The 26,585-nt window shown below is 29.6% G+C and overlaps 2 protein-coding genes and 1 long non-coding RNA gene across 3 annotated transcripts; 2 read left to right on the top strand and 1 right to left on the bottom strand.

Moving 5' to 3' along the window:
- Positions 1-9,155: 9,155 nt before the first annotated feature.
- On the top strand, positions 9,156-12,289 carry LOC105133327 (ABC transporter G family member 16-like). Its single transcript, XM_011037272.1, has 4 exons — positions 9,156-9,773; positions 9,863-10,042; positions 10,139-10,407; positions 10,514-12,289. Exons 1-4 carry the CDS (start codon positions 9,315-9,317, stop codon positions 12,147-12,149), a joined length of 2,544 nt encoding a protein of 847 aa, XP_011035574.1. The 5' UTR covers positions 9,156-9,314; the 3' UTR covers positions 12,150-12,289.
- Positions 12,290-15,962: 3,673 nt separating this feature from the next.
- TDX (tetraticopeptide domain-containing thioredoxin) lies at positions 15,963-20,430 on the bottom strand. Its single transcript, XM_011037270.1, is given in 10 exon segments — positions 15,963-16,463; positions 17,394-17,424; positions 18,174-18,287; positions 18,356-18,496; positions 18,649-18,713; positions 18,836-18,916; positions 18,999-19,086; positions 19,180-19,323; positions 20,118-20,151; positions 20,249-20,430. Coding segments are annotated over 10 exon segments (1,146 nt in total). The 5' UTR covers positions 20,368-20,430; the 3' UTR covers positions 15,963-16,134.
- LOC105133325 (uncharacterized) lies at positions 19,268-20,203 on the top strand. Its single transcript, XR_843757.1, has 2 exons — positions 19,268-19,351; positions 20,118-20,203. It is a non-coding gene; the product is annotated as an uncharacterized LOC105133325 (long non-coding RNA).
- Positions 20,431-26,585: the final 6,155 nt, after the last annotated feature.

Here is a 26,585-nt window from a genome sequence, read left to right as displayed (position 1 = left end):
AAATTAACATAAAACAAAAGTGGGTTACAAAAAAAGAGGTTGATTTTCTTACTTGATGTAGTGAAGTTACACAAGAAATTAAAGCAAGGGAGATATGTTGACACTATTGATAGATTTATGTTGACATCAGTGAGGTGGGTGGATTTGTGAGGATGGTGGCTAGATTTATAAGAAAATAGAGGAAGGGGGTTATTATTTATTGGACAAGAAGAAGAAGAAAAGGAAAATTGGTTAGAGGGTAGAACTATCAAGTATTAATTCATTTAATTTTTTGATGGAATGTTCATCAACAATTTGGTTAGGACATATATGTTAAATTTCTAGTGAAATCGCTGATGAAATATTTATTAATTTTTTATTTTTTCTATTCCATTAAAAAGTATGTTGATAACCACCAATGAAATATATTTCATCTCTATTTACATCGACAATTACCAACAGAAACATTTCATTGCTATTCATGTATAAAAGTATATATGGACTATTTATTATTCTAATTTTTGTTGTTATTTGTCAATTTTCTAGTAGTAAACTGTGATAAAGCAACTCTAGAGTCATTATCTATAACTTTCTACGACCATCTCGTCACCGAAAAAAATGGTGGCCATTGTTATTTATTCTCCACACCTATTTTCTATAATTTTTCACCTAAAAACACCCCAAAATCATCTTAAAGATAGTAAATACTCATTTTAAATCTCAAGTCATGTTCTAATGGATACTAGAAACTCAAAAAACCAAATGACTTGCTCTCTTCTTCCTTATCTCCTCCTTCAACAATCAAGGACTTGATTGTAACATAAATTTTTTTTAAAGATCATTTCATAAAAACTTAAAACTCTAAGGACCAAAGTGTACAAAAAATATAAATTTCACAAGCAAAATCACTTATTCGTTTAAGTCAAAGATGTTTCAAATGATGTCGTTTTTTTTTAGTATAGCCACTGCTAGAAAATTAGCAAATAGAAACAAAAACACCAACAAAAAAATATTATGTTAGTAGTTGCCAATGAAAATAGAGACAATCTGTAATATGTTATTGAAATTGTGAAGGAATAGGAAAAATCAATAAAAATCTTTTTCATAAATTCCATTGGTAATTCGACATGTTATTAATGTCGACAGAAGTTCTATTCAAAAAATTAAATGAATTAGAATATGACAGTTCACCCCTCTTTCTTCTTTTTTCTTCTCTTTCAAAACAACCACCTAGCTCTCTCTTTCATTTAATTAGAAAATTTGGTTAACTCTTTTATAAATTTGGTCACCCAACCTATTGGTGCTAACCTACATCTATCAGTACTATCAACTTTTCTCTCTTAGTTCTATTTACTATAAACATTTCCTACATCAAATAAGCAAACCTATTCATTTTTTTTATAACTTGTTTATATTTTAAGTTAATTTATTGAAATGTTTTTGTAGTATTTATAATTGGCTAGTGTATTTAAGTGTTTTACAACTTTTGTTTTATAAATGATTCTATTTATTGATGTATTGTTTATATATTAGAGTTTGTTGAAGATTTTCGAGGAAATTAATTTTATTTATCATTTTATGAAATTGAGTTTGATTTTGTAACTTGGATGTGTTAGGATTGAAGAAATAATGAGTAATTTTTGTGAGGAAAATTTATTTTATTTGTTATTTAATGAAATTAAGTTTGATTTTGCAGATAATGTGTATTATAATTAAATAAATGATATTACCTAACAATTTTTCTTTCTCTAATACTTAACATATATACACATTTAATAAACACAAAAAAAAATCAAATAATCAACTAGCTTTTTTATATTCATCTCCAAGAAAATGTCGAAGACCCTTAACCTTTATGTAAAACACCAAAGCTGGTCCTTTGGTTTCCTCCTATACTAGCTCAACAACCATTGGATTCCTAGATTACCACAATCAGGAGTGTTTTAATTATTTGTTTTTATTTAAATGGCCAAGTTTCTTAAAGGAAATAGAAATAGAAGTATATGTTTTTTCTTTTGTGCATATTTTTATCCTCTACTTCTTCTTTTTAGCGTTTCCATAAAGAAAAAAAAAAGAAAAAAATATTTAGCATATTTTTTCTTTATAACAAGTTTATAAAGCTTATTCAAACTTGGTCAAAATTAAAAGGTTCATTACTTGACATATCCAAATTTTCAAAATGATAAAAATCATTATCCTTGTCTTTCTAAATAAATAAATAAATAAAATATTTGTTGTTCATGTTTATGATAAATGGACTTATATTAAGCCATCGCCTTGAATATTAAAAAATAATAACACAATTCCTAAATTTTTAAGAAAAATGTAAAAAATCTCAATTCAAATAGATTTTTATTCATTGACTCAAAGTCATAAATATCAACTTAGATTGATATCCACTATTACCAAAATTAGGAATATCATCTATAATATTCACTGATGATAGAGTTAAGAATATTCATATTCATGAATGCTAGAATTGATAATACTTTTAATATTCACTAACGCTAAAATTAAGAATATTAGTAATAAATTTATAAATAACTTTTATCTCAATATTCACTAACAACAAAGTCTTGAATATCAAATTTTTCCTTCATGTAATACTTACCATCATCAAAGTTAAAAGTGTTTTTTAGTTAAATATACACTGATTGATACTTAAAAGTGTATTTTTATCAAGGTTTTATATCATCATTTTGCACTTGAAGTATCAATAACTCCTTAACTAAAGCATGTTTTATAATAATATATCTAATAATACTTAATACCTTTAATTTATGGTAAATGTTCATTTCAAATGCAGGCCTATCACATAAATGAAAGGATTAATTGATGACTTTAAGAACTTAAATTGCAAAGACAAAGAGATGGCTAAACTCCAAAAAGAGATGTCGGTGCAATCCAAACCGGAACACTGTTCGGTAATTGGGTCATATCTGGAGCTACAGATCTCAGATTTAGGTCCAATTTATATGGATGGAAAGGTAAGACATAGGCCTACAACTTTCATATGGAGCCCAAGATCTAAAAAGGCCATTATCAAGTCCAAATTGTAGCAACAACAAAGAAGCCCGAATCTGTCTTCCAGCCCGAGCACTGTTCGGTATTTTGGCCATATCTGGAGTTCTAGAAGTCCAAATGAGCTGAATTGTTTACACAAGAAAGCTGAGACAATTGCCTACAACTTTCATGTTTACAACTGGCTCCAATTTTGACGTTATCAATGACGTTTTGGGCAGACAAGAGAAGATAAAGATTGTCACCAAGTCAAAAGTTGGCCACCCACTTATCAATTAGTCATCAAATCAATAGTTCCTAATTTTGGCCTATAAAAGGAGGCATTTTCCATGCATTTAGGCATCTTGGTTTCCAGATCAAGATCATGCTCTTCCTTTCTCTCTTTGTATTTTTTATGCTTTGTTTTCATTAATATTAAGTTTATGCCTTTCATTTCCTTTCCTTTACTTAGTTAACTTTTATGTTCTTATTTTGTTTATCTATTTTGCTTTCTTTCATTATGTCTAGCTAAGTTAATTATGTCAAGGTGAAAAGGTTACACTAATGGTGTAAGAATAAGTATAATGTAAACTTAATATGAACTTTAATGTTTGATACTAACATGTTTTATATTTGTTATCTTGTTCACTCTTTAATACTTTGCTTGTTAAATGACTAATCTTGATTTATGTTATATAACACTTGGTACAACAAATGCTTGGCACTTTCATAGCCCATAATGTATGGTATAACCGACACCTGAGCTATGAAAGGAACTTGATTTATTGTTAACATAAGTTATAATCATGAATGCTTGACGAGATTTACAAGTATTAGCATTAATTGAATAAGATGACTAATGTAATCATGTTAACAATATATAATCTGATTGGAACCTCCTTTGTGTGTGGTTTCCAATTCAATAATAAGAGTTTATACTATACTTGTTTGATATACCATTAGTGGAACCTCTAACCTTGACATTTGTTATTATCATTGTTTAATCGTTACATTAATATTCCATCTCAAAGTTCTCATCTTCTTCTTCTTCTTCTATTTCATTATTATTATTATTATTATTATTATTGTTATTACTATTATTATTGTTGTTATTGTTATTATTATTGTTATTGTATTATTGTTATTTATAATTTGTACAATTAACCTCCCTGCGGTTCGACCTCGGTCTTGCCGAGTCATTTATTACTTCGACACTCCTACACTTGGGAGAAGACATCAATCTTTTCGTCGTGTCATACACTAACATCATAATCAAGAATATTGTAGGCATATCATTGATAAGATAACACAAAAGACCTTATCTCAGATAAGGTACTTTAGGAATGATAGTATCTTTACTTTAACATAACCAATCATTTATCATAAAACATTTGTTGACTAATTAGGGTTTTTAATTATTATAATATTAAATGACAAAACTTCTTTTTATTTTACTAAGCTTTAATAGTTTTTGTGTTGTTTCTTTTAAGTATTTTTCTTGTTGCATTTTTTCTTTTCCTCGTTAATTTATATGGTTCTTAGGAATATGAAGAACTTATTTACTTAGTAAAAGTTCCTAGCAAGTGTGCTAACTACTAGTATATTGTAGTTTTAGATAGTTATAATAATTTTCTTACATAAATGGAAAGTGCATCTTTTCTTAATAGTTTTTCATTTTATGTGTTTCTTGTAACATAAAAATACATTACAAATATCATTGTGGTTGCGATGCAATTATAAGAACCTTTAAGTATGCTTGTCTTGTGTAGGATGTATAAAACTATAACTATCGAAAGTACTATTGTTTATAGGTAACAAAGAAATAAGAAAATGTGATCAAATGTACTTTTCTCTGACAAAATTATATTTAATAGCTCCTGGAATAAATCTATATTTCATATAGTTAGAGTTGTGTTAATATGAGATCCCTAAGCTATAATCTTTTTCTGAGTAATTTTGATTGCACCATCTAAGGGATAATTGTTAGGTTTCTAAATGTTATACAAGTAGCGAAAATAATAAAATAAAATTATTTAAGAGTTCCTAAGATTCTAATAGAAAGATCTAGAGTTGTTTAATGATTTATTCCATGAATATCTTATTTTCTTCGATTTTGAATAATTCTTTAAAGATTGAGTTATCACAAACCACAAGTCATCTAATTGTCCAGCCTCCAACAGTAATCCACGTGAATTACCAATGAAAAACTCCTAAATTCCTATTTAGAAAAGAGTGATTGATATGCCTAAAGTAATAGGTCTTTATTCTATAACTTACATAGGTTTTTTGTCATACAGACAATGACTCAAAAAATAAAAGATATAGCTTACTATTTATAGAGAAATCTAAAAAACCATATAAATTAGAAAAATATTAATTTACACAGTGAATAATATCCATATATTCATTAATAATAATTTTAGAAATTAACTCAATCAAGTCTTTTCTTGATTTTTTTAGGTCTAGAAATATAATCCATGTATTAGTTATATTTTAGTCCTTAATTTCTAAATTATATTTTAATCAAGTCATACTTAATTAAATCATCATATATTAATTTTTGACTAATAGTTATTAATGTTTATGATTCATTAGATTACTAATATGTTGGTCCAAATATAAATTATAATTATAATTAAATAGAAATATATAAATTAAACAATTTAATTTATTATCAAATCAACAATTGATTAGTTAATATTTTAAGATTAGGTCCATTGTCTAGCAATGTGTCATGATCCCCTGAATATTATAAAAATCATTAGTGTTTTGACTTAACCTTTCAATGATTGTTTTTTCAGTGTAATTAATATTCTTTCATCAATAATGTTTTGATTTAATATTAAAGCATGAAGTATGTTTGTCATATTTGTTATCTATATAATAGTCATTAATCGTTTGAATAAAACTTAAAACTCTTTTCAAATATCATTTCACATTGGCTCATAGTCAAAATTATTTGAGAATAAATGAAATATTTTCTCTAATTCATCTAGGATGATGAATCCTCTCTTAATCACTCAAGTACCTTTATATAGTTCATGTTATACCTAATATTTGCCACTTCATTACCTCAATTAAGATAACATGTAATAGGATCAAAGCATGACATTCTCTATATAAGATAACTTAATGATCTCAAGTCTAAAGATCACTTACACAATCATCACGTGAGTCTTTTCATAAACGTGGATGATCTTTTCATATGAACTTCTCATGCAGGTTAGTTTAGTGTATATGTCTTATAACAAGCACCACATACTAGTTCTAATTATCCTTTATACCTCATTAAAGCATGACATTCTCTATATAAGATAACTTAATGATCTCAAGTCTAAGGATCACTTACACAATCGTCATGTGAGTCTTTCCATAAACGTGGATGATCTTTTCATATAAACTTCTCATACGGGTTAGTTTAGTGTATATGTCTTATGACAAGCACCATATACTAGTTCTAATTATCCTTTATACCTCACCTTATAAGAACATATACTTCCTTTTATAAAGAAAAAAACACAATATGTAGTCGTCTCTACAACTCTAATAAATGTCTAGTATTTAAGAGAACATCGACTGTGAACATTTTAAGAACAATGCTTTGATGCAATAGAAATCTCATAATTATAACAACGTTATAATTTCCTTTGCAAAGTATTTTTGTTCCATGAACTTTATCTTTACTCTAGATTTATAAATCAAATACTAAATTTATTAATCTAATATTATATGAATATTAAAGATAAATTAGGTTTTTATTAATAATAAATATATAATTTACACGAATATAATAATGTCATATGTAATCAACCGATTGGCTACATGGCTTATTAAACTAACAAAAACAACTAATCAAAAACAATTATAAAAACGCTAATGGAATTGTTGATAGACATGTCCATTTCATTGACAATTTCACACCCATTGCATAGGAAAGATTTGGCATTTCTGATGAAATTGGCAACGAAAAAATCCATCAAAATTTGATTTTTAACAGACTTGTTTACAAAAAAAGTGGGCACTAAAATCTTTTTTTGGTATGAATAATTCATCGGCATTCTATTGGAAATTCCATTAGCATTTTAATTTTTTAAGGAAATACTGATGGAATGACAATCCCAAATAAGAAACTTGTTGACAATAGGTTTTCATAGGAAATTCCATTAATAGTTAAAATCCTGATGAAATTTTTCCCTAAACAAAAACGGGATATTCCATCGATGTTTTTCAATGTTTTAATAGTGAGTAAAGACTTAATTGTAATGAAACTATATTTACTTTTAGCTTGTTTATAATATAGTTTAAATTCATCAAACTCAATTAATGTTTATAAAAATATAATATAAATCCTCTTTCAAAAAACTACAAGAATTGAAAAAAAAATATTTAAAAATGAATATATTGTTCAATGAACAACAATGAGATAAAAGTAATTGGTTTTTTTTTTTTACCTTCTTAATCATATTTTTGTGCCAAAAAATTATAAAAATATAATATAAATCCTCTTTCAAAAAACTACAAGAATTGAAAAAAGATATTTAAAAATGAATATATTGTTCAATGAAGAACAATGAGATAAAAGTAATTGGTTTTTTTTTTTTTATCGTGAGGTAACCTATCAATTTAAAATTTTATAATACATGTCTTCTTAATCATATTTTTGTGCCAAAAAAATAATCAATCATAGCTTTTATTTTATCCATATTTCTTAATGTTTTCATCCCTCAACTTCTTTTTTCAAAATTAATGAATACATGCATTACACATGATAGCTTATTTGTGAAATTGATTAAACACCTTTCCAAAAATATGTAAAATGAAACAAATAAATGTTTTAAATAAGAAAATTTTAACGAAAATAATTGATAAATAAACATGTTACAAAATATGGATGAACTAAAGATTACGATTGATGGTATTTGTATACAATGTAAGATTAAAAAACACGTGTAATATACAAGAATATATTTTTCCTTTGATTTTCTCTCATTAAAACCAAACTTATCAGTACATATTCCTATATAATTTGGGTAGATTAGTTTCCATTCATCCTTTTTCTTACTAATCACATAGCTAATTGAATGGATTAATACATGTACTATCTCCCGCCCTTACCCATTTGTTTTACTATTTACATTTCCATCCTTCCTAATAAATAGAACATTAAATAGTGTTTGATTATTTTCTTGAAATAAAAAAGATGAAAATAGTAAAGATAGAAAAATCTAGTCTAACAAGAGATGGAAACAAAATTGTGTTTGGTAAAAATATACAAGATATAGTGACAATCTATCTATCATATTTGGTTAATAATTAATTTATTAATGTTTTTTTTTTAAATAGATTTTTATCAATTTTTTAAAAAAATTTAGGTGAACTCAAGTTAACCCTCTTAACACCTCTTAACACGTGACCCGAATCTTATCTTAAATTAGATTTTAAAATTATGATAATAACTATTTTTATCCTAATAATTGAATAATTTTAAAATTAAATTTTTTTTATATTAATATTTTAAAAATAAAACATAATAAATATTATTCGTGTAAACATGTCTCTTCTATACCTTCAATTTTAAAAACATATAAATTTTCTTCAAAATTATATAAGAACAGGTCTAATTTTATATCCTTATAACAATGACCAGATTGTCCATTTGTCCTCTTATTTGCTTTTACAGGCTCTTCCACTTGCATTCCCCAGACCCTTACAGGCTCTCGCTACTTGCTAGTTCCATCCTGTGTCTGGTTTGTCTAATGCCTTTGCCCTTCTAAGAAATTCCACTTGTATGTCATTCTAGGTGAAAAAGAACAGCAGAGAGAACCTCGACGTTAATCTCTGGAAAGAATGCTTCTCCTTGTTTCACTATCCAGTCTACTCATTATTCCCGTGTCATTTTCGCAAGCTAACATGCCATTCAAAGACATAAAACTTATCCATCCTTTTAAACCTTAGCCAAGCACTGCCAACTGTTGTTTGGGAAGCATTAATTTGCATTTGCCAGGCATTATTAGAACAAAGTATATTTTTATTCTGTCTGAATCTTATTGGTTTGTCCATGGCCCCGCCCTCAACCTGTTATGCCTCAATTTTGCTGGCTTGGAGGCCAAAAGTGATGAAGAAACATAAAGACAAGCACAGAATGAATGAAAGAATAAAAAAGAAAGAAAGCTGTCTCTAGTGCTCAATGCAACAAAACATAACAACTGCCGGTAACATCAAGGCAAATTAATGACAAAAACAATGGGAGAGGAAAGCCAGAAAGAGAAAGGCTGTCTTGGTTTATCCTCTTTATTCATGGAGTTTAACCATCACGTTTTTTGTCTGCAATCTACATGGTACATTCCTCACCTTTTTATACCATACCAAATTTCCAACTTCAGTTCCAGAAAAATCTTATAGCCCATATTTGGCTAAGCCAAAAGGTGCTCACTCACTCGAAGATGGCAAGCCGAGGCCGATCAGATACAAATAACAACCTTGAGACTCTCTTAGACTTGGACAAGATAGCAAAAAGAAATGGAGTGGCACCAGAACCCCGGAAGATGATGCCAGGGAATGGCCTTGAGTTCAAGAACCTATCATATAGTGTCATGAAAAAGCAGAAGAAGGGTGGGGTGTGGATCACCAAAGAAGCGTATCTTCTGAATGATATCTCTGGACAGGCTATAAGAGGTGAAATCATGGCTATCATGGGGCCTAGTGGCGCTGGGAAATCCACATTTCTTGATGCCATTGCTGGTCGGATTGCAAAAGGGAGTCTTGAGGGATCAGTTCGGATAGATGGAAAGCCGGTTGGTGTTATCTTTTGAACCTCTTGTTCACTCTTTAGAACCTGATATAATTTGATATTATGCTTATATAATAAGGTATGGCTGTGCAGGTAAGTACAAGCCACATGAAGATGATCTCATCTTATGTGATGCAAGATGACCAGCTCTTCCCCGCATTGACAGTTTTTGAGACCTTTATGTTCGCAGCTGAAGTTAGACTTCCCCCTTCAATTTCCAGGGCTGAGAAGAAGAAAAGAGTCTATGAGCTCCTTGACCAACTGGGTTTAACAGTATGATGTCCCCTTCCTGATCACACAAACACACAGACACATTTACTATATTGTGTGAACATAATAGCAAAATTAGTAACATGATTGATTCTGCAGAGTACAGCACATACGTATATTGGTGATGAGGGGAGGAGAGGAGTGTCAGGAGGGGAGCGGCGAAGAGTGTCTATAGGAATTGACATCATCCATAAGCCATCACTGTTGTTCCTCGATGAACCTACCTCGGGTCTTGATTCTACAAGTGCTTACAGTGTAGTTGAAAAGGTGAAGGACATAGCTCGGGGCGGTAGTATAGTCTTGATGACCATCCACCAGCCATCTTTTAGGATTCAAATGCTCTTGGACCGTATCACAGTTCTCGCAAGGTAAAATAAATAAGAACTCTAGTCCCTGAAACCCTTAAAACTGTATCCATAAGATTCTCTGCTAGTATCACATCTTGCTGATTAAGATATCAAATTATGCAAACAGGGGCAGACTGGTATATATGGGAAGCCCCGCTGCTCTTCCTAACCATCTCTCTGGATTTGGAAGGCCTGTTCCTGATGATGAAAACAGCATTGAGTATCTTCTGGATGTGATCAAAGAGTATGATGAATCAACAGTTGGACTTGATCCCCTTGTGTTGTACCAACGCGATGGTATCCAACCCGATCAAGTGGCACAGACACCAATCCGCAGAATACCAAAAAACCTCAGGACCCCGGCCTCTTCTTACATGAAAACCCCACTATCGAAGTATGCCATCAGCCTCCGAAGCCAAGGATTGTCAGCTACAGGAACTATGACATCTCAAGCGGACTCTGGTCAATTTGATTACGATGATGATGATGAGGAATTTGACAACTCCCTTGAACGCAAATCTACTCGCACACCGATGCAAAGTGGTGTGTATAATCCTCGTTTGGCTTCTCAATTCTACAAAGATTTTCCAGTCTGGGTCTACCACGGTGTCAAAGGAACTCCTCGCCGAGCACCATCATGGACTCCTGCCAGAACTCCAGGAAGGACACCCGGGAAAACACCAATGAATGCACCAAGAAGCCAACCTTCAAGCCGATACTCAACACCACAGCATGTTGTTACTCGTCCAAAAACCCCAGTATTTTCCATCACTTCGCTAGACCCATATTCTCCTTCTTATGCAGAATCTAGTTGGGATGAAGAAGAGCCTGATGGGGCAGACCATGGTCCTAAATTTGCTAACCCATGGCTCCGGGAGGTAGCAGTTCTTTCATGGCGCACAGTACTTATTGTGGTTCGCACTCCTGAGCTTTTCCTCTCTCGAGAGATCGTATTAGCTGTCATGGCACTCATTCTGTCCTCGCTTTTCAAGAACCTGGGTCATCCATCTTTCCAAGACATTAACAGGCTTCTCAATTTCTACATCTTCGCAGTTTGTCTTGTTTTCTTTTCCTCCAATGATGCTGTCCCAACATTCATCCAAGAAAGGTTCATCTTCATCAGGGAAACTTCCCATAATTCATATCGTGCTTCCTCCTACGTCATCTCCTCGCTCATAGTCTATCTCCCATTTTTCGCTATTCAAGGCTTTACATTTGCTGGCATCACCAGATTCTTGCTCCATCTCAAAAGCAATCTCTTCAACTTTTGGTTGATTCTTTATGCATCCCTCATAACTACTAATGCTTATGTGATGCTTGTGAGCGCGCTTGTTCCAAGTTACATCACAGGTTATGCCGTCGTGATTGCAACAACTGCTCTATTCTTCCTCACCTGTGGGTTCTTTCTGAAGCGATTGCAGATACCTATCTACTGGAGGTGGCTCCATTACATATCTGCAATCAAATATCCATTTGAGGGGATGCTATCAAATGAGTTCAAAGGCTTAAGATGCTATTCAGGGAAACCTTCAGAACTTTCACCAGGCCCTCTAGGAGAGATCAGATGGAGCAAACTGCATAATGAATCAATGGCAAAATTAGAGCCAAACTGCATGTTGGTTGGGCAAGATGTTCTATTCTCCTTGGATATTACGATGGACAATATTTGGTATGACATCGCTATCTTGTTAGCTTGGGGAGTTCTTTATCGGTTCTTCTTCTACCTGGTTCTTAGATTCTACTCCAACAACCAGAGGAAATGAAGTTTTTTTTATTATTACTATTATTGTTATTTCTCTTCGCATTTTGTTTTTGTTTCAAATCAATGTTTGTCTTAAACTCTAGGTCATGGCTAATACATAATTCATATACTATGACCAATACATGATTGATTGCTTAGGAATTTCTTGTTGCTTTATTTATAATACTGTTGGAAATAATGAAAGCTTGTAAAGTTTGGTGGGATTTGCAAGGAAAATTCTGCTCGGAAAATGACAAACTAATTACTCTCTTACACACACACGCAGACAGAGATCATCTTCATCCTCGTATGATTTTCCTTTCTTCGCTGGGTGAAGGAACCAAATTGTAAATGAAAACCTTTTTGGCTCTACAGGAGCAGACGTGAAGTGAAAATGAAGAATTCAGGCAGAAGACTCAATTATGTTTTGTTGACATTATTACCATAACTCAAATCAGGTCAGCTTCCATGGAGTTCCCAACCTTATTTGGGGGGCCCAACTAGGGCTAGGATATTAAAAGCACCCTCCTAAAACAACGTCGTATCTAAAGACTTGGAAACATTGTTCACCGGAATGTGTGATTTTGCCTCAACATTGCTTTCAAGGTTATTAATTTTTTTTCATATGGTATATTTTTTATTATTAATTTAACTAGAAATAAATAAATATTTTTTTTCTTGATTATGCAGTAAAACTATAAAAATATTCTCAAAAGTAAAAGATTTAAAACCAACATCAATAGATATTTTTATATTTTTCTTAATGATTTTTTTATTATTATATATAAAAATAATAAATAATAAAAATATACAATTAAGAAATAAAAATAACTTTAAAAGCAAAAATTTTAAACTTGGAGCCAAGGGCTTTTTAGAGCGACGCATGTCAGCATTAGTGATTGGGTTTGTTGTCGATAGATTTTTTTCTTTCTTTTTTTCATAAAAAATTACAATATAACCCTCTTTATTATTAATATTTCAACTTCAGTACTTTTTTTTTTTATTCTTTTGTAGAAGTTTTATTTGTTTTTAATTTATTTTTTTTTTTGATTCTTTTGTAGAAGTTTTATTTATTTTCAATTTTATACTTTAATTTTAATTTATCAAATATTATATTTTTCAATTTGATCTTTAATCTTTTGATTTTAATTTTTTTTTCCTTGATCTCCTTGTAAGATTTTTATCGGTTTTTCATTTCATCCTTCAATCCAAATTAATGGTATTATATTTTCTAATTTGATCCTTAATATTTTGATTTCTAATTTTATTATCAACCCTTTCGTAAAAGTTATTATTTTTTTCAATTTTAACCTTCAATAAAATATTTTTTTTTATTTTTTTATGTCAATTTCAATCTTCATTCTTTTGGTTGCTTTTTTATCCTTTTACTAAATTAGTTTTTCTTTTCAATTTCACTCTTCAATCACATATAAATTTATTTTTTATTTTTATTTTAATCTTTATTCTTATTCTTTATTCTTTATTCTTTTAATTGTTATTTTTTTAATTCTTTTGTATAAAGCAATTTTTTTTTCAATTTTATCATTCAATATTTAATTAATTAGGAATTGGATTTCATGGTATTTTCAAATATAGCTCTTAAGGTCTAATAACCCAAATTATGGGGTTGAAAAATTAACATAAGTTTTTTTAAGAGGGGTTTATAATTTTTTTATTTTTTATTTTTACGAGTTATTCAAATCTTATGACCTGATCTACGAGTTCAGCAGGATATCTCGGGTTGACTTAACTTTAATTACCGAGATTACGAGCTTATTATGCTAACTTAGGTTAATCAAGACTAATTTTTTATGTATTTGTTTACCTAATTTTGTTTTTTTGTTTTTAATGGGCTTTAAATTAAGATACATTGTTTGTCCTTTTTTGAAAAAATTATTTTTTTCTCATGTTATTCTAATTACTTTTTTTAAAAATTTGATCCATTTACTATTTTTTTTTATTTTTTTATCTACTTAAAATAAACCTAACACGTGTTATTCTAATTACTTTTTTTTTTAAATTTGATCCATTTACTATTTTTTATCTACTTAAAATAAACCTAACATATTTTATTTAGTTGAATCTATAATCTGAATTTTATATTTAAAAAAAAAACATACTAACAATAGCTAAATATTATTTTTTACATAAAAAAATAATTTGGCCACATGGCTAAGCATAGGCACTAAGGTTAATTAAATAACTAGAATCCTCATGTTTGGCTGCGCAAATGCAAATTATAGAAAATACTAAAAAATGAATGGGCAAACCACTATGGCCCACACCATTGTTCACACATATAATTCATTATGGATTGATCATTCAAGTTGTTTTCTCCTTAATTAAGTCCTTTTGTAGTTAAATTGATGGTCAATTAGCTGTGATTTGTTAAACTATGATATGATTGAAAATTGAAGGATCAAATTAGAAAAGACAAAACAAATTGGTGGCAACTTCAAAGTTTACATGAAAAGTTCATTTTGGTCTTATATTTTTCAATTCTTTTTTTCAGTCCTTTTACCTTTGAAAGTTTTAATTTTAATATAAAACTTTATTTTTCTTACTTTTTAATCCTTGGTTTGAGAAGATCATTGGATTCTGGTTATAGAAAGTCTTGGTTTACATCAATATATCTCATGAAAATATCGATCTTGGTATTAATCGATTCAATTTCATTCTAGGAGAAATACATTGGTGTTTTTGGCCTTTTCATAGCCCGAGAATATAAATTTAAACTTGAAAAAAATTATTTTGAGTTGATTTTGTGTTTCTGTATTGATGTTTTAAGGTCATATGAGTTTATCAAAATATATATAATATTTATACTTGTTTTAAAGTAAATAAAAAGGGTTGAAAATGGGTTTCAAGAAAGCAAAAGAAAAAAATCACTTCTATGTTTTTTAACACCATTATAACTAGATTCTAGGGAGAAGTAGACAACATGCTACTAGTTTTTTTTCAAAAAAAATAAAGGATGGATCATCCACTTTTTAAAATGAAAACAAAATCAAGTTAATCAAATATATTGGCCTAGGTAATTTTTAAGCCCAATGATGTTGAGTTATCCAGGACTAAGCTCATACATCTAGGTTTTTTTATTATTATTTTTTTTCTTTTATTTTTTTTAATTTTATTTTTTAATATTGTGTTTTTTTTTAATTTTTTATTGATTTTTTTTCTTAATTTTATTAATTTTTATGATATTTTTTTAATAAAATATGATTTAATTTTTACTTAGTTTACAATTAAGATTTCAACATTTTTTCTAATATTATAATGCATTCTTTATATTATAATATTTGAAGGACAACCCTATTTATTTTATTTTTTTTAATTTTATTTGATTGTTTTTCTATGTTTATCGTTTTTTATTATCATTTTATTACATAAAACACTTACATAATCTATGTTATGAAATTAAATACATAATCTATATTACAAAATCAAATATCAATACATGTGTGCGTGTTAATTTTTCTAATTTAATCTTTAATTATTATCAACAACTTTTTTTATTGTCTTGTTAGCACAAATAATTTTTAATTTATTTAATTAAATACATATACAAGCTTTTCAATTTTCAACTAAGATCTTAATTTATTTAATTAAATACATGAACAAGCTTTTTAATTTACAATTAGGACTTTTTTATGTCAAAACATGCATTGAAAAGACTTGCATATTCGCTTGCATCCTTGCATTGAAAACACCTGCACATGTTTTTTTTTTTTTGTGTGTTGAAAAAAATATATCTAGCTGACCTGCACATGTTTTTTTTTTTGTGTGTGTTGAAAAAAATATATCTAGCTGATAATCACAGGTTAAATAACTAGTATAAATCTCAAAAGGAACACGGCTTAAGCATGTCAGTCTTATTAGAAAATATATAATAATCTCACCATTTCTCATGTCTTAATATCATTGTTGAGTTAAGAAGGAAAACACTCACAAGGAGTATTACCAGAAGCAGCAAGGTTCTTCCAATCGCTTAGCTTAGGGCTAGCTAGCTAGCCAGAATGTTGTTTAACCTTCCTTTCCAATTCATTTTTATCAGCCCCCACAACCTTGTCAATCTCCTTGCCATTCTTTATAAAGTAGAAGGTAGGAACACTGCTGATGTTCCAGCGTGCAGCAACATCTCTTGCCTCGTCTATGTCAACTTTCAAGAAAACAACTTTCAGGTACTTCGCAGCTAAGCTTGTGAAAATGGGAGCAATCATTCGACATGGTCCGCACCATGATGCAGTGAAGTACAAGATTGCAAGGCGAGAAGTTTTTGACGCAGCATTCAGTTTGGGATCTAGTTCCTTGGCAGAATGAATGCCTATAACTTGTCCTGTTTATCAAAACAAAACAAAAATTGTAAAATGACCTATAGATGCCATTGTCCTGGAAAAACCATATAACAATTCATCCTACTTCGCATATCATTGATGACAAAGTTTATCTAAAAAATTCATCAGGTGATCTCAACTCAGAAGGTTAGGAATAAGAAATATCCTAGTCTATAATGGTGGAAAACATAACAAATGGCAACCGCTTTTTCTAAATAAATATGCTCGAGCAAGCAACGGCTTTTCTATGTTAACGTATTCCATTGTTCATAGTTCTGCCCCAACAACGTTACTATGATTATTCTCTTATCCTTCACTGTACTTGAAGACCCTAAACCTATGCATGCCATGTATACGCAAGGAATGGATGCTGGCCACCCCAAACTAATGAAAGACAGATGATTTACAACACTTTAAAACATACCCAAACCAAACACAAGAAACAGAAATGATGTAAGGCGGCTCAAGAAATCTGGCAAAGAGCAAGTCAGTTTGTTGTTTCCATTCTTTTGTACAATTTAATCACTTACTTAAAAAACCCCTGATTATCCATGAATTTCTTCTTCCCGTTTACACCAATACAAACCAAACCCCTCCCCCGAAAAAATAAAAGCCCAAAATATGAGCAGGGACGTGTAATGTTTTAAAAAAGTTAGGACCAATGTAGAAGTGCTAAATCCAAGTGTTGGCTAGATAAGCACTCAGTTCTAAGAGAAATAATACCAACCTAGCATCAGCAGAGCAGTGATGAAGGGAAAGATTGTATTCCAAGGCCTAAAAGTTGTGAGGCCCATACAGTGCAACTATGTTAAATTTAGTATCATGTCATCCAAAATGAAATTTTCTCTGCTGCACTGGTTTCCTCTGTGTGTGTGTGTGCACACACAAGTGCTCATGGGAAGATGAGACAGAAAAGGAACAAAAACCCATACCTTCCTTCAGAGCAGATAAGGCTTCTCATTTCTGCATTGAATCAAGAGTACTTCAGTATACAGCAATCAAATACAAACCAAGATTTAGCAAACCATTAGAGTAAGAGAAAGCAGTGGTGGTTGTATAGCATTTCAGTGGTGGTTGTATAGCATTTCTTGCTATAATAATCACCAAACAAATTGTTTGAGCACTCGTGAGTATGTGTAGGATAAATCTAGAAATTTGAACTTGTGATATTTCTATTCAAATGCCATATTGAACAACTTAAAATACACTGCTTGCCTATCTTTTAAATCGAGAAGTTCAATCATCTTTGTCTATTAATCTTGACATTCCTACTAGCATTAGACTATCCTAAAAATTAGTATCTAGAAATAATTTCATAAAAAATTAAATAGAAAAACTTGAATAAAATATGTGACTCATATGAAGAGGGGATAGCCAGCCCTATTAAATGATTGGAGAACATTGTAGATCAATTTCAAGTTTTGCCTACCCAGTATTTATTTTTTTAAGAGTATTGTTTCATTTATGACTTTTGATTTCCAATCCTCTGAACTAACATCACTATAGCTTGACCCAAAAGCATTCAAGTGTAGCCGTGATCATTTCCACTAAGACTTTTGAACCATCATATATTGGAGCATCATGCATCATAAACAGAAACTTTTCAACAGGAGACAAGTATAGGTGACCCAAAAATACTAAATGTTTTTCCTCCCAATGAATAATAAAAAGAGCAATTATTAGTATAAAAGTAAAAAAATAAAAACACTTACTTGGGCTTCAGCTTGTTGTTTTCTCTCATGTTCAGCTTTCTTTAGCTCCCTTTCTTTTCGGAGGCGTTCATATTTTCTACGATGCTCTTCAATTTTGTGGGCATTAGGTTCAACCTGTGGATTTAATTGTACTATCAGAAAACATTTACTGTACTGAATCATGATAAACAAAGGCAATTTACCTTTTTCAGCACCAAACCAATCTCATCATCATAGTCCAACTTTGACGCCTCATGCAGGTCAGTTGCTGCTTGTTCCCATTGGCCCAACATGGCTCTGGCCATACCTCGTACTTTATACCCTTTTGCAGAGTTTGGATTGATCTAAAGAATATAATTCACCTCTGTAAGTCATCATGTTTGTCCAATGGGATACATAATATCAGACGCGTGACAACTGATTAATCTAAAATTTTAAAACTTCTGCTGCTGCCTAAACAAAATCAGTTGTAGAAGGGACCCAGCCACAGACTTACTGCTAAAGCAGCATCAGCATCACGAATTGCAGCAAGAGGTTTCTTCAGTTTTACAAAAACACTACCTGAAAAAAGTATCATAGGACACTAAGAGATTGATGAACATGGTAAGGACAGCAATTAAATGAAAATTGAACGATATATTTCAAATCAGATAACATAACCATTTTTAAAAACAAAAAGCTACCTCGTGTGGCATATAATATAGCTGAAGTTGGATTCAACATGATGGCTTCTGTTAAATGATCTATGGCTTCTTCCAGCTTACCTGGAAAATAGACAAACTTGGCAAGAAACACTATGGGAGAAATCTCAATCAGAAAAGCTAACACCAAAGGCCAACGGCATACCTTCAGAGAGTGCATCCATAGCTTTTGATTTTTCAATTTGAGCAGCATCCCGCTTTTCTTCTGTAACTTCAACTGCAGGATCTCCCATCTGTAATCACAAAACATGTGTGCTTAGCCAATGTATAAAGCCTCAGTACCAACTAAATGGAAATGGCTGAACTCAATGAACTCTTTCCATCACCTTTTGCGGAGGATGATTGTCAGGTTCCACGACATCAGTATTATCCAAGTCAATATCAGACTCAACAATTTCATCATCATCTTCAATTGGTCTTTTGGAATCAGAGTATTCCCCAGAGTCAGCCATGTCAATATCACCTTTCTCCTGCATATGAGCACCCTGTCATCATCACATAACAATTTCCATAAAGCCAATTACCTCCCATGCTACGAACCATTTTATAATTTTTTTTTAAAAGAGAACCAGCTAGGCTCAACTGTCGTTATTGAAAAGAATTCTCGACATGGAAAAATGAGGGACTCGATCTCTCTCTTGTTCCAAGCAAGTTATAACTTTATAATCCACTAGGCCAGAGTCCAAAACTCAAGAGCAATATTTCTGCCAGTAAAATAAACAGCGTAGAAAAACTTACTAGAGAAGAAAACATTCTTTCTAGAAATGAAAAACAGCGTGATATTTTAGAGTAAAAATCATAAGAACGAGATAAATCAAATGTTTCAATTACAAAATCCTTCATCTTTTCCTTTTCGAAGGATTTTAATGGAAATTTTTTTAATAACTCCATATATTATAAATACAACTCAAACTTTCATCAACAAAGAGAGTTTTATGTAATAACACTAATTAATTATATATATTAGGTTCAAGGTTGAATCTTTTCTCTCTTTTTCCCTCATTTGTTTCCATTTCAAGAAATGATCACAAGGAAACGTAAATTAGTATCGAAAACCATTCTTTAAAGTATTTCAGCAATCAAAAACTGCAATAAATGAAGTTATAGCTCATTTCCAGTGACAACAAGGTAAGTTCATATCCAATGAGACAATCACTCGTACAGAAATTTGTGCGTTCTCTGCAAACCCAGAAGCAACAGCAGGCAAAAAACCAAAACTGCATAAATAAGAAGAGAAAAGTGTGATCAAGAAACCATGCCTCACCGATTTTGTCTCTGGAGGAAATCGAGCACCTAGGCTGCGAACCCCAAAAAAACAAAAACAAAACACTAAATCATTAAACAAAAACAAGAACTATTAAGATATGTAGAGAGATCTTGGTTGGAAATTAATACCTTTGAAGATAATTCTTGAAGAAAGCAAGAGATGGGGTGTGGATAATAGAAGGGTTAGTCTTACACTGATCAATAAAGTGTTTGAGCTCAGCTACTTTAGCAGCATCCATCTGGAACATATGCCTCTCTTTCTTTGAAAACAAGCGATGCGCTTGGAACCTTGTACTAATTTTGTTGGTACATGTAAAGAGTAAATTCTAGATATGCTGGATACGCACCACGATATGTTTTTGGTGGGGGAAAACAACACATTAATCCTCTAATTATTGCTTGATTGTCGATTTAGTTCTCAATTCAAAAAACACGTATGAAAGATGTTGGGGTAAATTATAATAACTCGTCATGAAAAAGAAAATACTAATAGAATCACCTTGTGTTCGTATCAATTCAACAAATTGTAAATTGTAAGTTTTGGTCAATTTAATCCAATTAGACTAAATTGTATTCGGAATTGCTTAAGAGAATTTAAGAATAAATAAATAAAAACCTTGTGGCAATGTTTTAGAAATAAAATAAAATTAATGTTTAGGCATAAGAATTTAAAAAAATGTAAGTAAATGAAATAATTATAACAATATTGGGTCATTAATAGTTTTACAATTGTTTGAGAATTAAGAAAAATATTGAAATGCATTTATAAAAAATTTCAAAAATCTTGGCCATGAAATTTTTTCAAAAATGTTTAAGAAATACAAAAAAAGTTATAGGAATACTATAATTTCTTAAGAACTTTGAAACTGATAAAAAATTTAAACCTAAGAAATACTTTTTTAAAAAATGAAAATTCTTAGCCATTAGTATTTAAAAAAAAAAGAATTAAGAAATTAAAAAAGTTATTAAGGATTTTGAATTTTTGTTTTTCTTAAATATTTTGATGGCTGAGTGTTTTCAAAATTTTAAGAAATTGGATTTTTTTCAATCAAAAACTGCAATAAATGAAGTTATAGCTCATTTCCAGTGACAACAAGGTAAGTTCATATCCAATGAGACAATCACTCGTACAGAAATTTGTGCGTTCTCTGCAAACCCAGAAGCAACAGCAGGCAAAAAACCAAAACTGCATAAATAAGAAGAGAAAAGTGTGATCAAGAAACCATGCCTCACCGATTTTGTCTCTGGAGGAAATCGAGCACCTAGGCTGCGAACCCCAAAAAAACAAAAACAAAACACTAAATCATTAAACAAAAACAAGAACTATTAAGATATGTAGAGAGATCTTGGTTGGAAATTAATACCTTTGAAGATAATTCTTGAAGAAAGCAAGAGATGGGGTGTGGATAATAGAAGGGTTAGTCTTACACTGATCAATAAAGTGTTTGAGCTCAGCTACTTTAGCAGCATCCATCTGGAACATATGCCTCTCTTTCTTTGAAAACAAGCGATGCGCTTGGAACCTTGTACTAATTTTGTTGGTACATGTAAAGAGTAAATTCTAGATATGCTGGATACGCACCACGATATGTTTTTGGTGGGGGAAAACAACACATTAATCCTCTAATTATTGCTTGATTGTCGATTTAGTTCTCAATTCAAAAAACACGTATGAAAGATGTTGGGGTAAATTATAATAACTCGTCATGAAAATGAAAATACTAATAGAATCACCTTGTGTTCGTATCAATTCAACAAATTGTAAATTGTAAGTTTTGGTCAATTTAATCCAATTAGACTAAATTGTATTTGGAATTGCTTAAGAGAATTTAAGAATAAATAAATAAAAACCTTGTGGCAATGTTTTAGAAATAAAATAAAATTAATGTTTAGGCATAAGAATTTAAAAAAATGTAAGTAAATGAAATAATTATAACAATATTGGGTCATTAATAGTTTTACAATTGTTTGAGAATTAAGAAAAATATTGAAATGCATTTATAAAAAATTTCAAAAATCTTGGCCATGAAATTTTTTCAAAAATGTTTAAGAAATACAAAAAAAGTTATAGGAATACTATAATTTCTTAAGAACTTTGAAACTGATAAAAAATTAAAAACTAAGAAATACTTTTTTAAAAAATGAAAATTCTTAGCCATTAGTATTTAAAAAAAAAAGAATTAAGAAATTAAAAAAGTTATTAAGGATTTTGAATTTTTGTTTTTCTTAAATATTTTGATGGCTGAGTGTTTTCAAAATTTTAAGAAATTGGATTTTTTTTTCTTAAACATTTCAAGAGTTTATTTAATTTAATTTTTTTCTAATAAAGTTCTTAAAATATTAAAGATAGAGCATTTCTAAATTAAAAAAAATATTAGTATTTCATTCCATAAATATTTCAAAAAGTTTTATTTTCTAGCTAAATGAATTTTTTTTGTTTCTTAAATATTTCTTAAAAAACTAATTGATGTTTATCATATACAATTTAATTTAGTTGAAACAAATGAGGTTGAATTGATTAAACTTTATAAATATAGAGTGAATTTTGATCATACTTTTTTCACATGGGCTCATTTACTTAATTGTTTCAAGTGACTTACCCATAGGTAAAAAACACAAGGATTCTTCAAAAATAGTCTAATTGTTTTAGATAACCTGTCCGTTTAATTATCTTAGGTGACCTGCCTATTGGTAAAAATGCAAAAATATTTTAGAAATGATCAAATTGTTTCAAATAACCTACCTGTTGGTGAGAAATATGAGGATTTTTTTTGAAGTGGTCTAATTATTACAAGTGACTTGCCTATTGATGAAAAATACAATGATTTTTCAAAAATAATCTAATTATTCTAAGCGACCTGCCCGTTGATGAAAAATACGAAAAAATTTTAAAAGTTATATAATTGTTCTAGGCAACCTATCCATTGGTGAAAATACAAAAAAAAAATAGAAATGGTTAAATTGTTCCAGACAACTTGCCTATTGGTAAGAAATATGAGGATTTTTTTGAAGTGGTCTAATTGTTCCAAGCAACTTGCCCATTAGTTAAAAATATGATGATTTTTTAAAAGTTGTCTAATCATTCTAGACGACTTGTTTATTAGTGAAAAATATAAAGATTTTTTAGAAGGGGTCTAATTCTATAAAAATACTAAGATTTTTTAAAAGTGGTTCAATTGTTCCAGACGACCTACTTGTTGGTGAAAAAGTCTAAGACATTTACTTTTCAAAAATGGTTTAATTCGATGACTTGCCTATTGGTGAAAAATCAAAGGTTTTTTCAACATTAGTCTCATTATAATGAGTAACCTAATTCTCATTGATGAAAGATATGGAGTTTTTTCAGGTTGGTCTAATTTTCTTGGGCAACCTACCCGAGTGAACAACTTGAGGGTTTTTTTTTTAATTTGTCTTATTATAATGAGTGGCATTCCCAATTGAAAAATACAAAGATTTTCCAGGTTATCTAATTCTCATGGGTTGTTTGTCTTAGTCAAAAATTTCTCAAAAGTGAAAAGTTTTTAAAAACATTTTCAATTCTTGGCCATTTTGAGGTGGCTTTCCTTTTTTATAGATCCCATCAAGGATTTCTCTTATGAATTAAACACATTGTTCAATGCTTCAGAGTTAGATGATATACATGCAACTTTATCTAATTTGGAATATAGGTCTTGTTCAATTTTGAGGTGGTCTTGTTTTTTGTTTCTTAAATATTTCTTAAAATACTAATTGATTTTTATCATACAATTTAATTTAGATGAAACGAATTAGGTTACATTGACTAAACTTTATAAACATAACATAGGGTAAATTTTGATCATACTTTTTTTAACATAGGCTAATTTTCCTAATTGATACAACCACAAAGGATATTATAAGGATTTCTCAGAATATATGCGCTCTTTTTCATTTTCTCATATTTAAAAGAAACATTTTCTTTGTAATTATTTAAGAGTCCAATAATGGAATATTAACATTAACAAAATAACTAAAAGACATATGTTGGTTTTAATCTTCATATAAATAGTGGATCAAGTGATTTTATTCTTCTTTTTTCATTTTCAATTTTTTTTTCTTCCAGTCATACCCCTTTATTGTCTAATTTGAAGAAACTAGATTGATGTCCTAAACCACGCCACAAGCTGACCAAATTTTTTCTAATGTAAGAAAAATATCGCTCAAATGATGGTACGATTCTTATAGAAGTAAGAAAAATCTGAACTCTGGTCATTGACTCGATTGTATTCATTAAACTTGATGTATTTAATAATAGAATTAAAAAAACAGCAACAATAGATAAACTAGAAAAAAGAAAAAAGCAATGATTCGCTAAAAAAAACATATATGTCAACCTCATGGAAAGATATCCTCCAAATATTGTTAAAAGGTGTTCATGAGCATATGGAATAACACAACAAAAATTAAATAAGAATAAGACAACCCCATTAAAAGTAAAAAAAAAAAACCTCAATTCTTAATAAATCCAATGTTATAAAAAATAAACCTCAATTCTTAATAAATCCAATGTTGAAGGAACAAAATGAAAAAAAATCTAAAAAAAATTAAAAAATCAACTTCAGTCGACCCGTATTAATCTGTGAAATCACAACTTGTTCATGAGACTAAGATAATCCTATAAAAATAAAATTGAATAAGATACAAAGCTCATTTCTTAAACCATCTTAATGTTAAAGTGTAAAAATAAAAAGAGATTCAATTTAAAAAAGAAATGCAACGGAAGAAAAATATTCAAATCAACATTAGTTAACTTACCAAACTCATGATCTAGAAAATAAAATTATGATAACCTTATAAAAAAATAAAAAATATCATGAATCTCGATCCCTAATAAATAATATTAAAAAATAAAATTAAAAAATAACCTAAAAAACCAAAATTAACTCGGGTTGTAACTACCAAAACATTTTATGTCATCTTCACCAATTAATTAAATTTTTTTTCATGAAAAGTGCAAAAGTTTTATATATATCTCAGAATCCATGGAGGGTTCTGTATTTGTTCACTTATACTAACATTATTTAAACATCATTCTTTTACTTGTACAAAAATCTATCTGATGCAAAATTAAATAAACTTAAGGAATAATATCATACACAAGATTTCAATTAAATATACAAACAAATAACATCCATGGTAAACATATATATATGCTTGTTACCGCAATAAATTTAACAATTAAAAGGTTAATCCTCAACACGAATGATCTCTTTTAGGATGTTTTCATTATACAATGTTTATAATGATTTTTCTTCTTTTATTATAATGTTACTCCTCCTTCCTTCCCACATGTATAATACACCTTAAAGTCTTTATCCTTTTCACCAAATATCATTTGGCAGAGCCTTCAAAATCTTATCTTATTGCACAGGTCTTACTCATATATGTATCAATAATAATTTCATCATTTCACATTTATGCAATATACTTATAATGTTTGTCACTCTCAAACATTAAGGTGACTTTTAAAAATTTCATGAAAAAAGAAAAGGAACAACTATCTAGCATCTTGTTCTTAAAGAGAAAATGCATAATTTAAAGAGTCGTCACTTAGTCAATAAAGATTCTATAATATAAGATTGGTTATGTGAGAAGGAAGATATTATTACCCCTTAAATTTCCTATTTAAGATAGATTGCATTGCTGATTTTGTGTTAAATTACTAAGGATTTGCGGCACCATGTCTTTGAAGGTCTGCCTATAATATTCTTGACTCCAACATCGATAATTATTCAACTACAAATATTTTTAACTTTGATGTTGATAAATATTATGTAAAACAATATGATATTGCTGATTTTGGCATCAAATATTGAGAATTAGAATAATTTTCTAATTCTAATATCTATATTTGTAACTCTAATATTAGTACATACCGAGGTATTTCTAATTTAAACATTGGTTGGAATGAATATTTCTAACTCTAACTCTAGTGAGTAAACCAGTCATATTTGAGTTAAAAGCAAAAAAAAAAAAAAATTGCAATGAGTATCGATACAAACCCAAAAACATAAAACTTAATCATTCACCAAATATATTCGATCATTTCAAAATCTATAGCACACAAAACCAAATTAACAATTAAATTTTATACCATACAAAAAGCACATTTATCCCAAATTCACAATTTATAATCAAATTTTTAGGTCATAAATTGACCTTTCAAAGTGTTTGAAGTATCCTAGAATTAAAGGAATCGAGTCTAGAGTCTTTCAGAGGTATAGGAATAGTATTGGGAAGCTCTTGAAGGTGGTGGTGTGTGTAGCCATGTCCCACCTTAATTGTCATTGCGTGAATCCACATGCTATCGCAAGTAAAACCTATAAATAGATGGATCTAAAAATATTTCTTCTTCTCTTTCTTCCTACTCTAACAGTGGCTAATCGTTACCTGTAAGAAAAAAGAATTTTGCATCAATATTGATTTTTATTTTTTTTTATTTTTTTTA

The sequence above is a fragment of the Populus euphratica genome, unplaced genomic scaffold (assembly GCF_000495115.2).
Source record: "Populus euphratica unplaced genomic scaffold, PopEup_1.0 scaffold114.1, whole genome shotgun sequence".
Taxonomy (NCBI): Eukaryota; Viridiplantae; Streptophyta; class Magnoliopsida; order Malpighiales; family Salicaceae; genus Populus; species Populus euphratica.
Note: the sequence above shows the minus strand (reverse complement) of the source record. Positions and strands in the feature narration are given on the sequence as shown.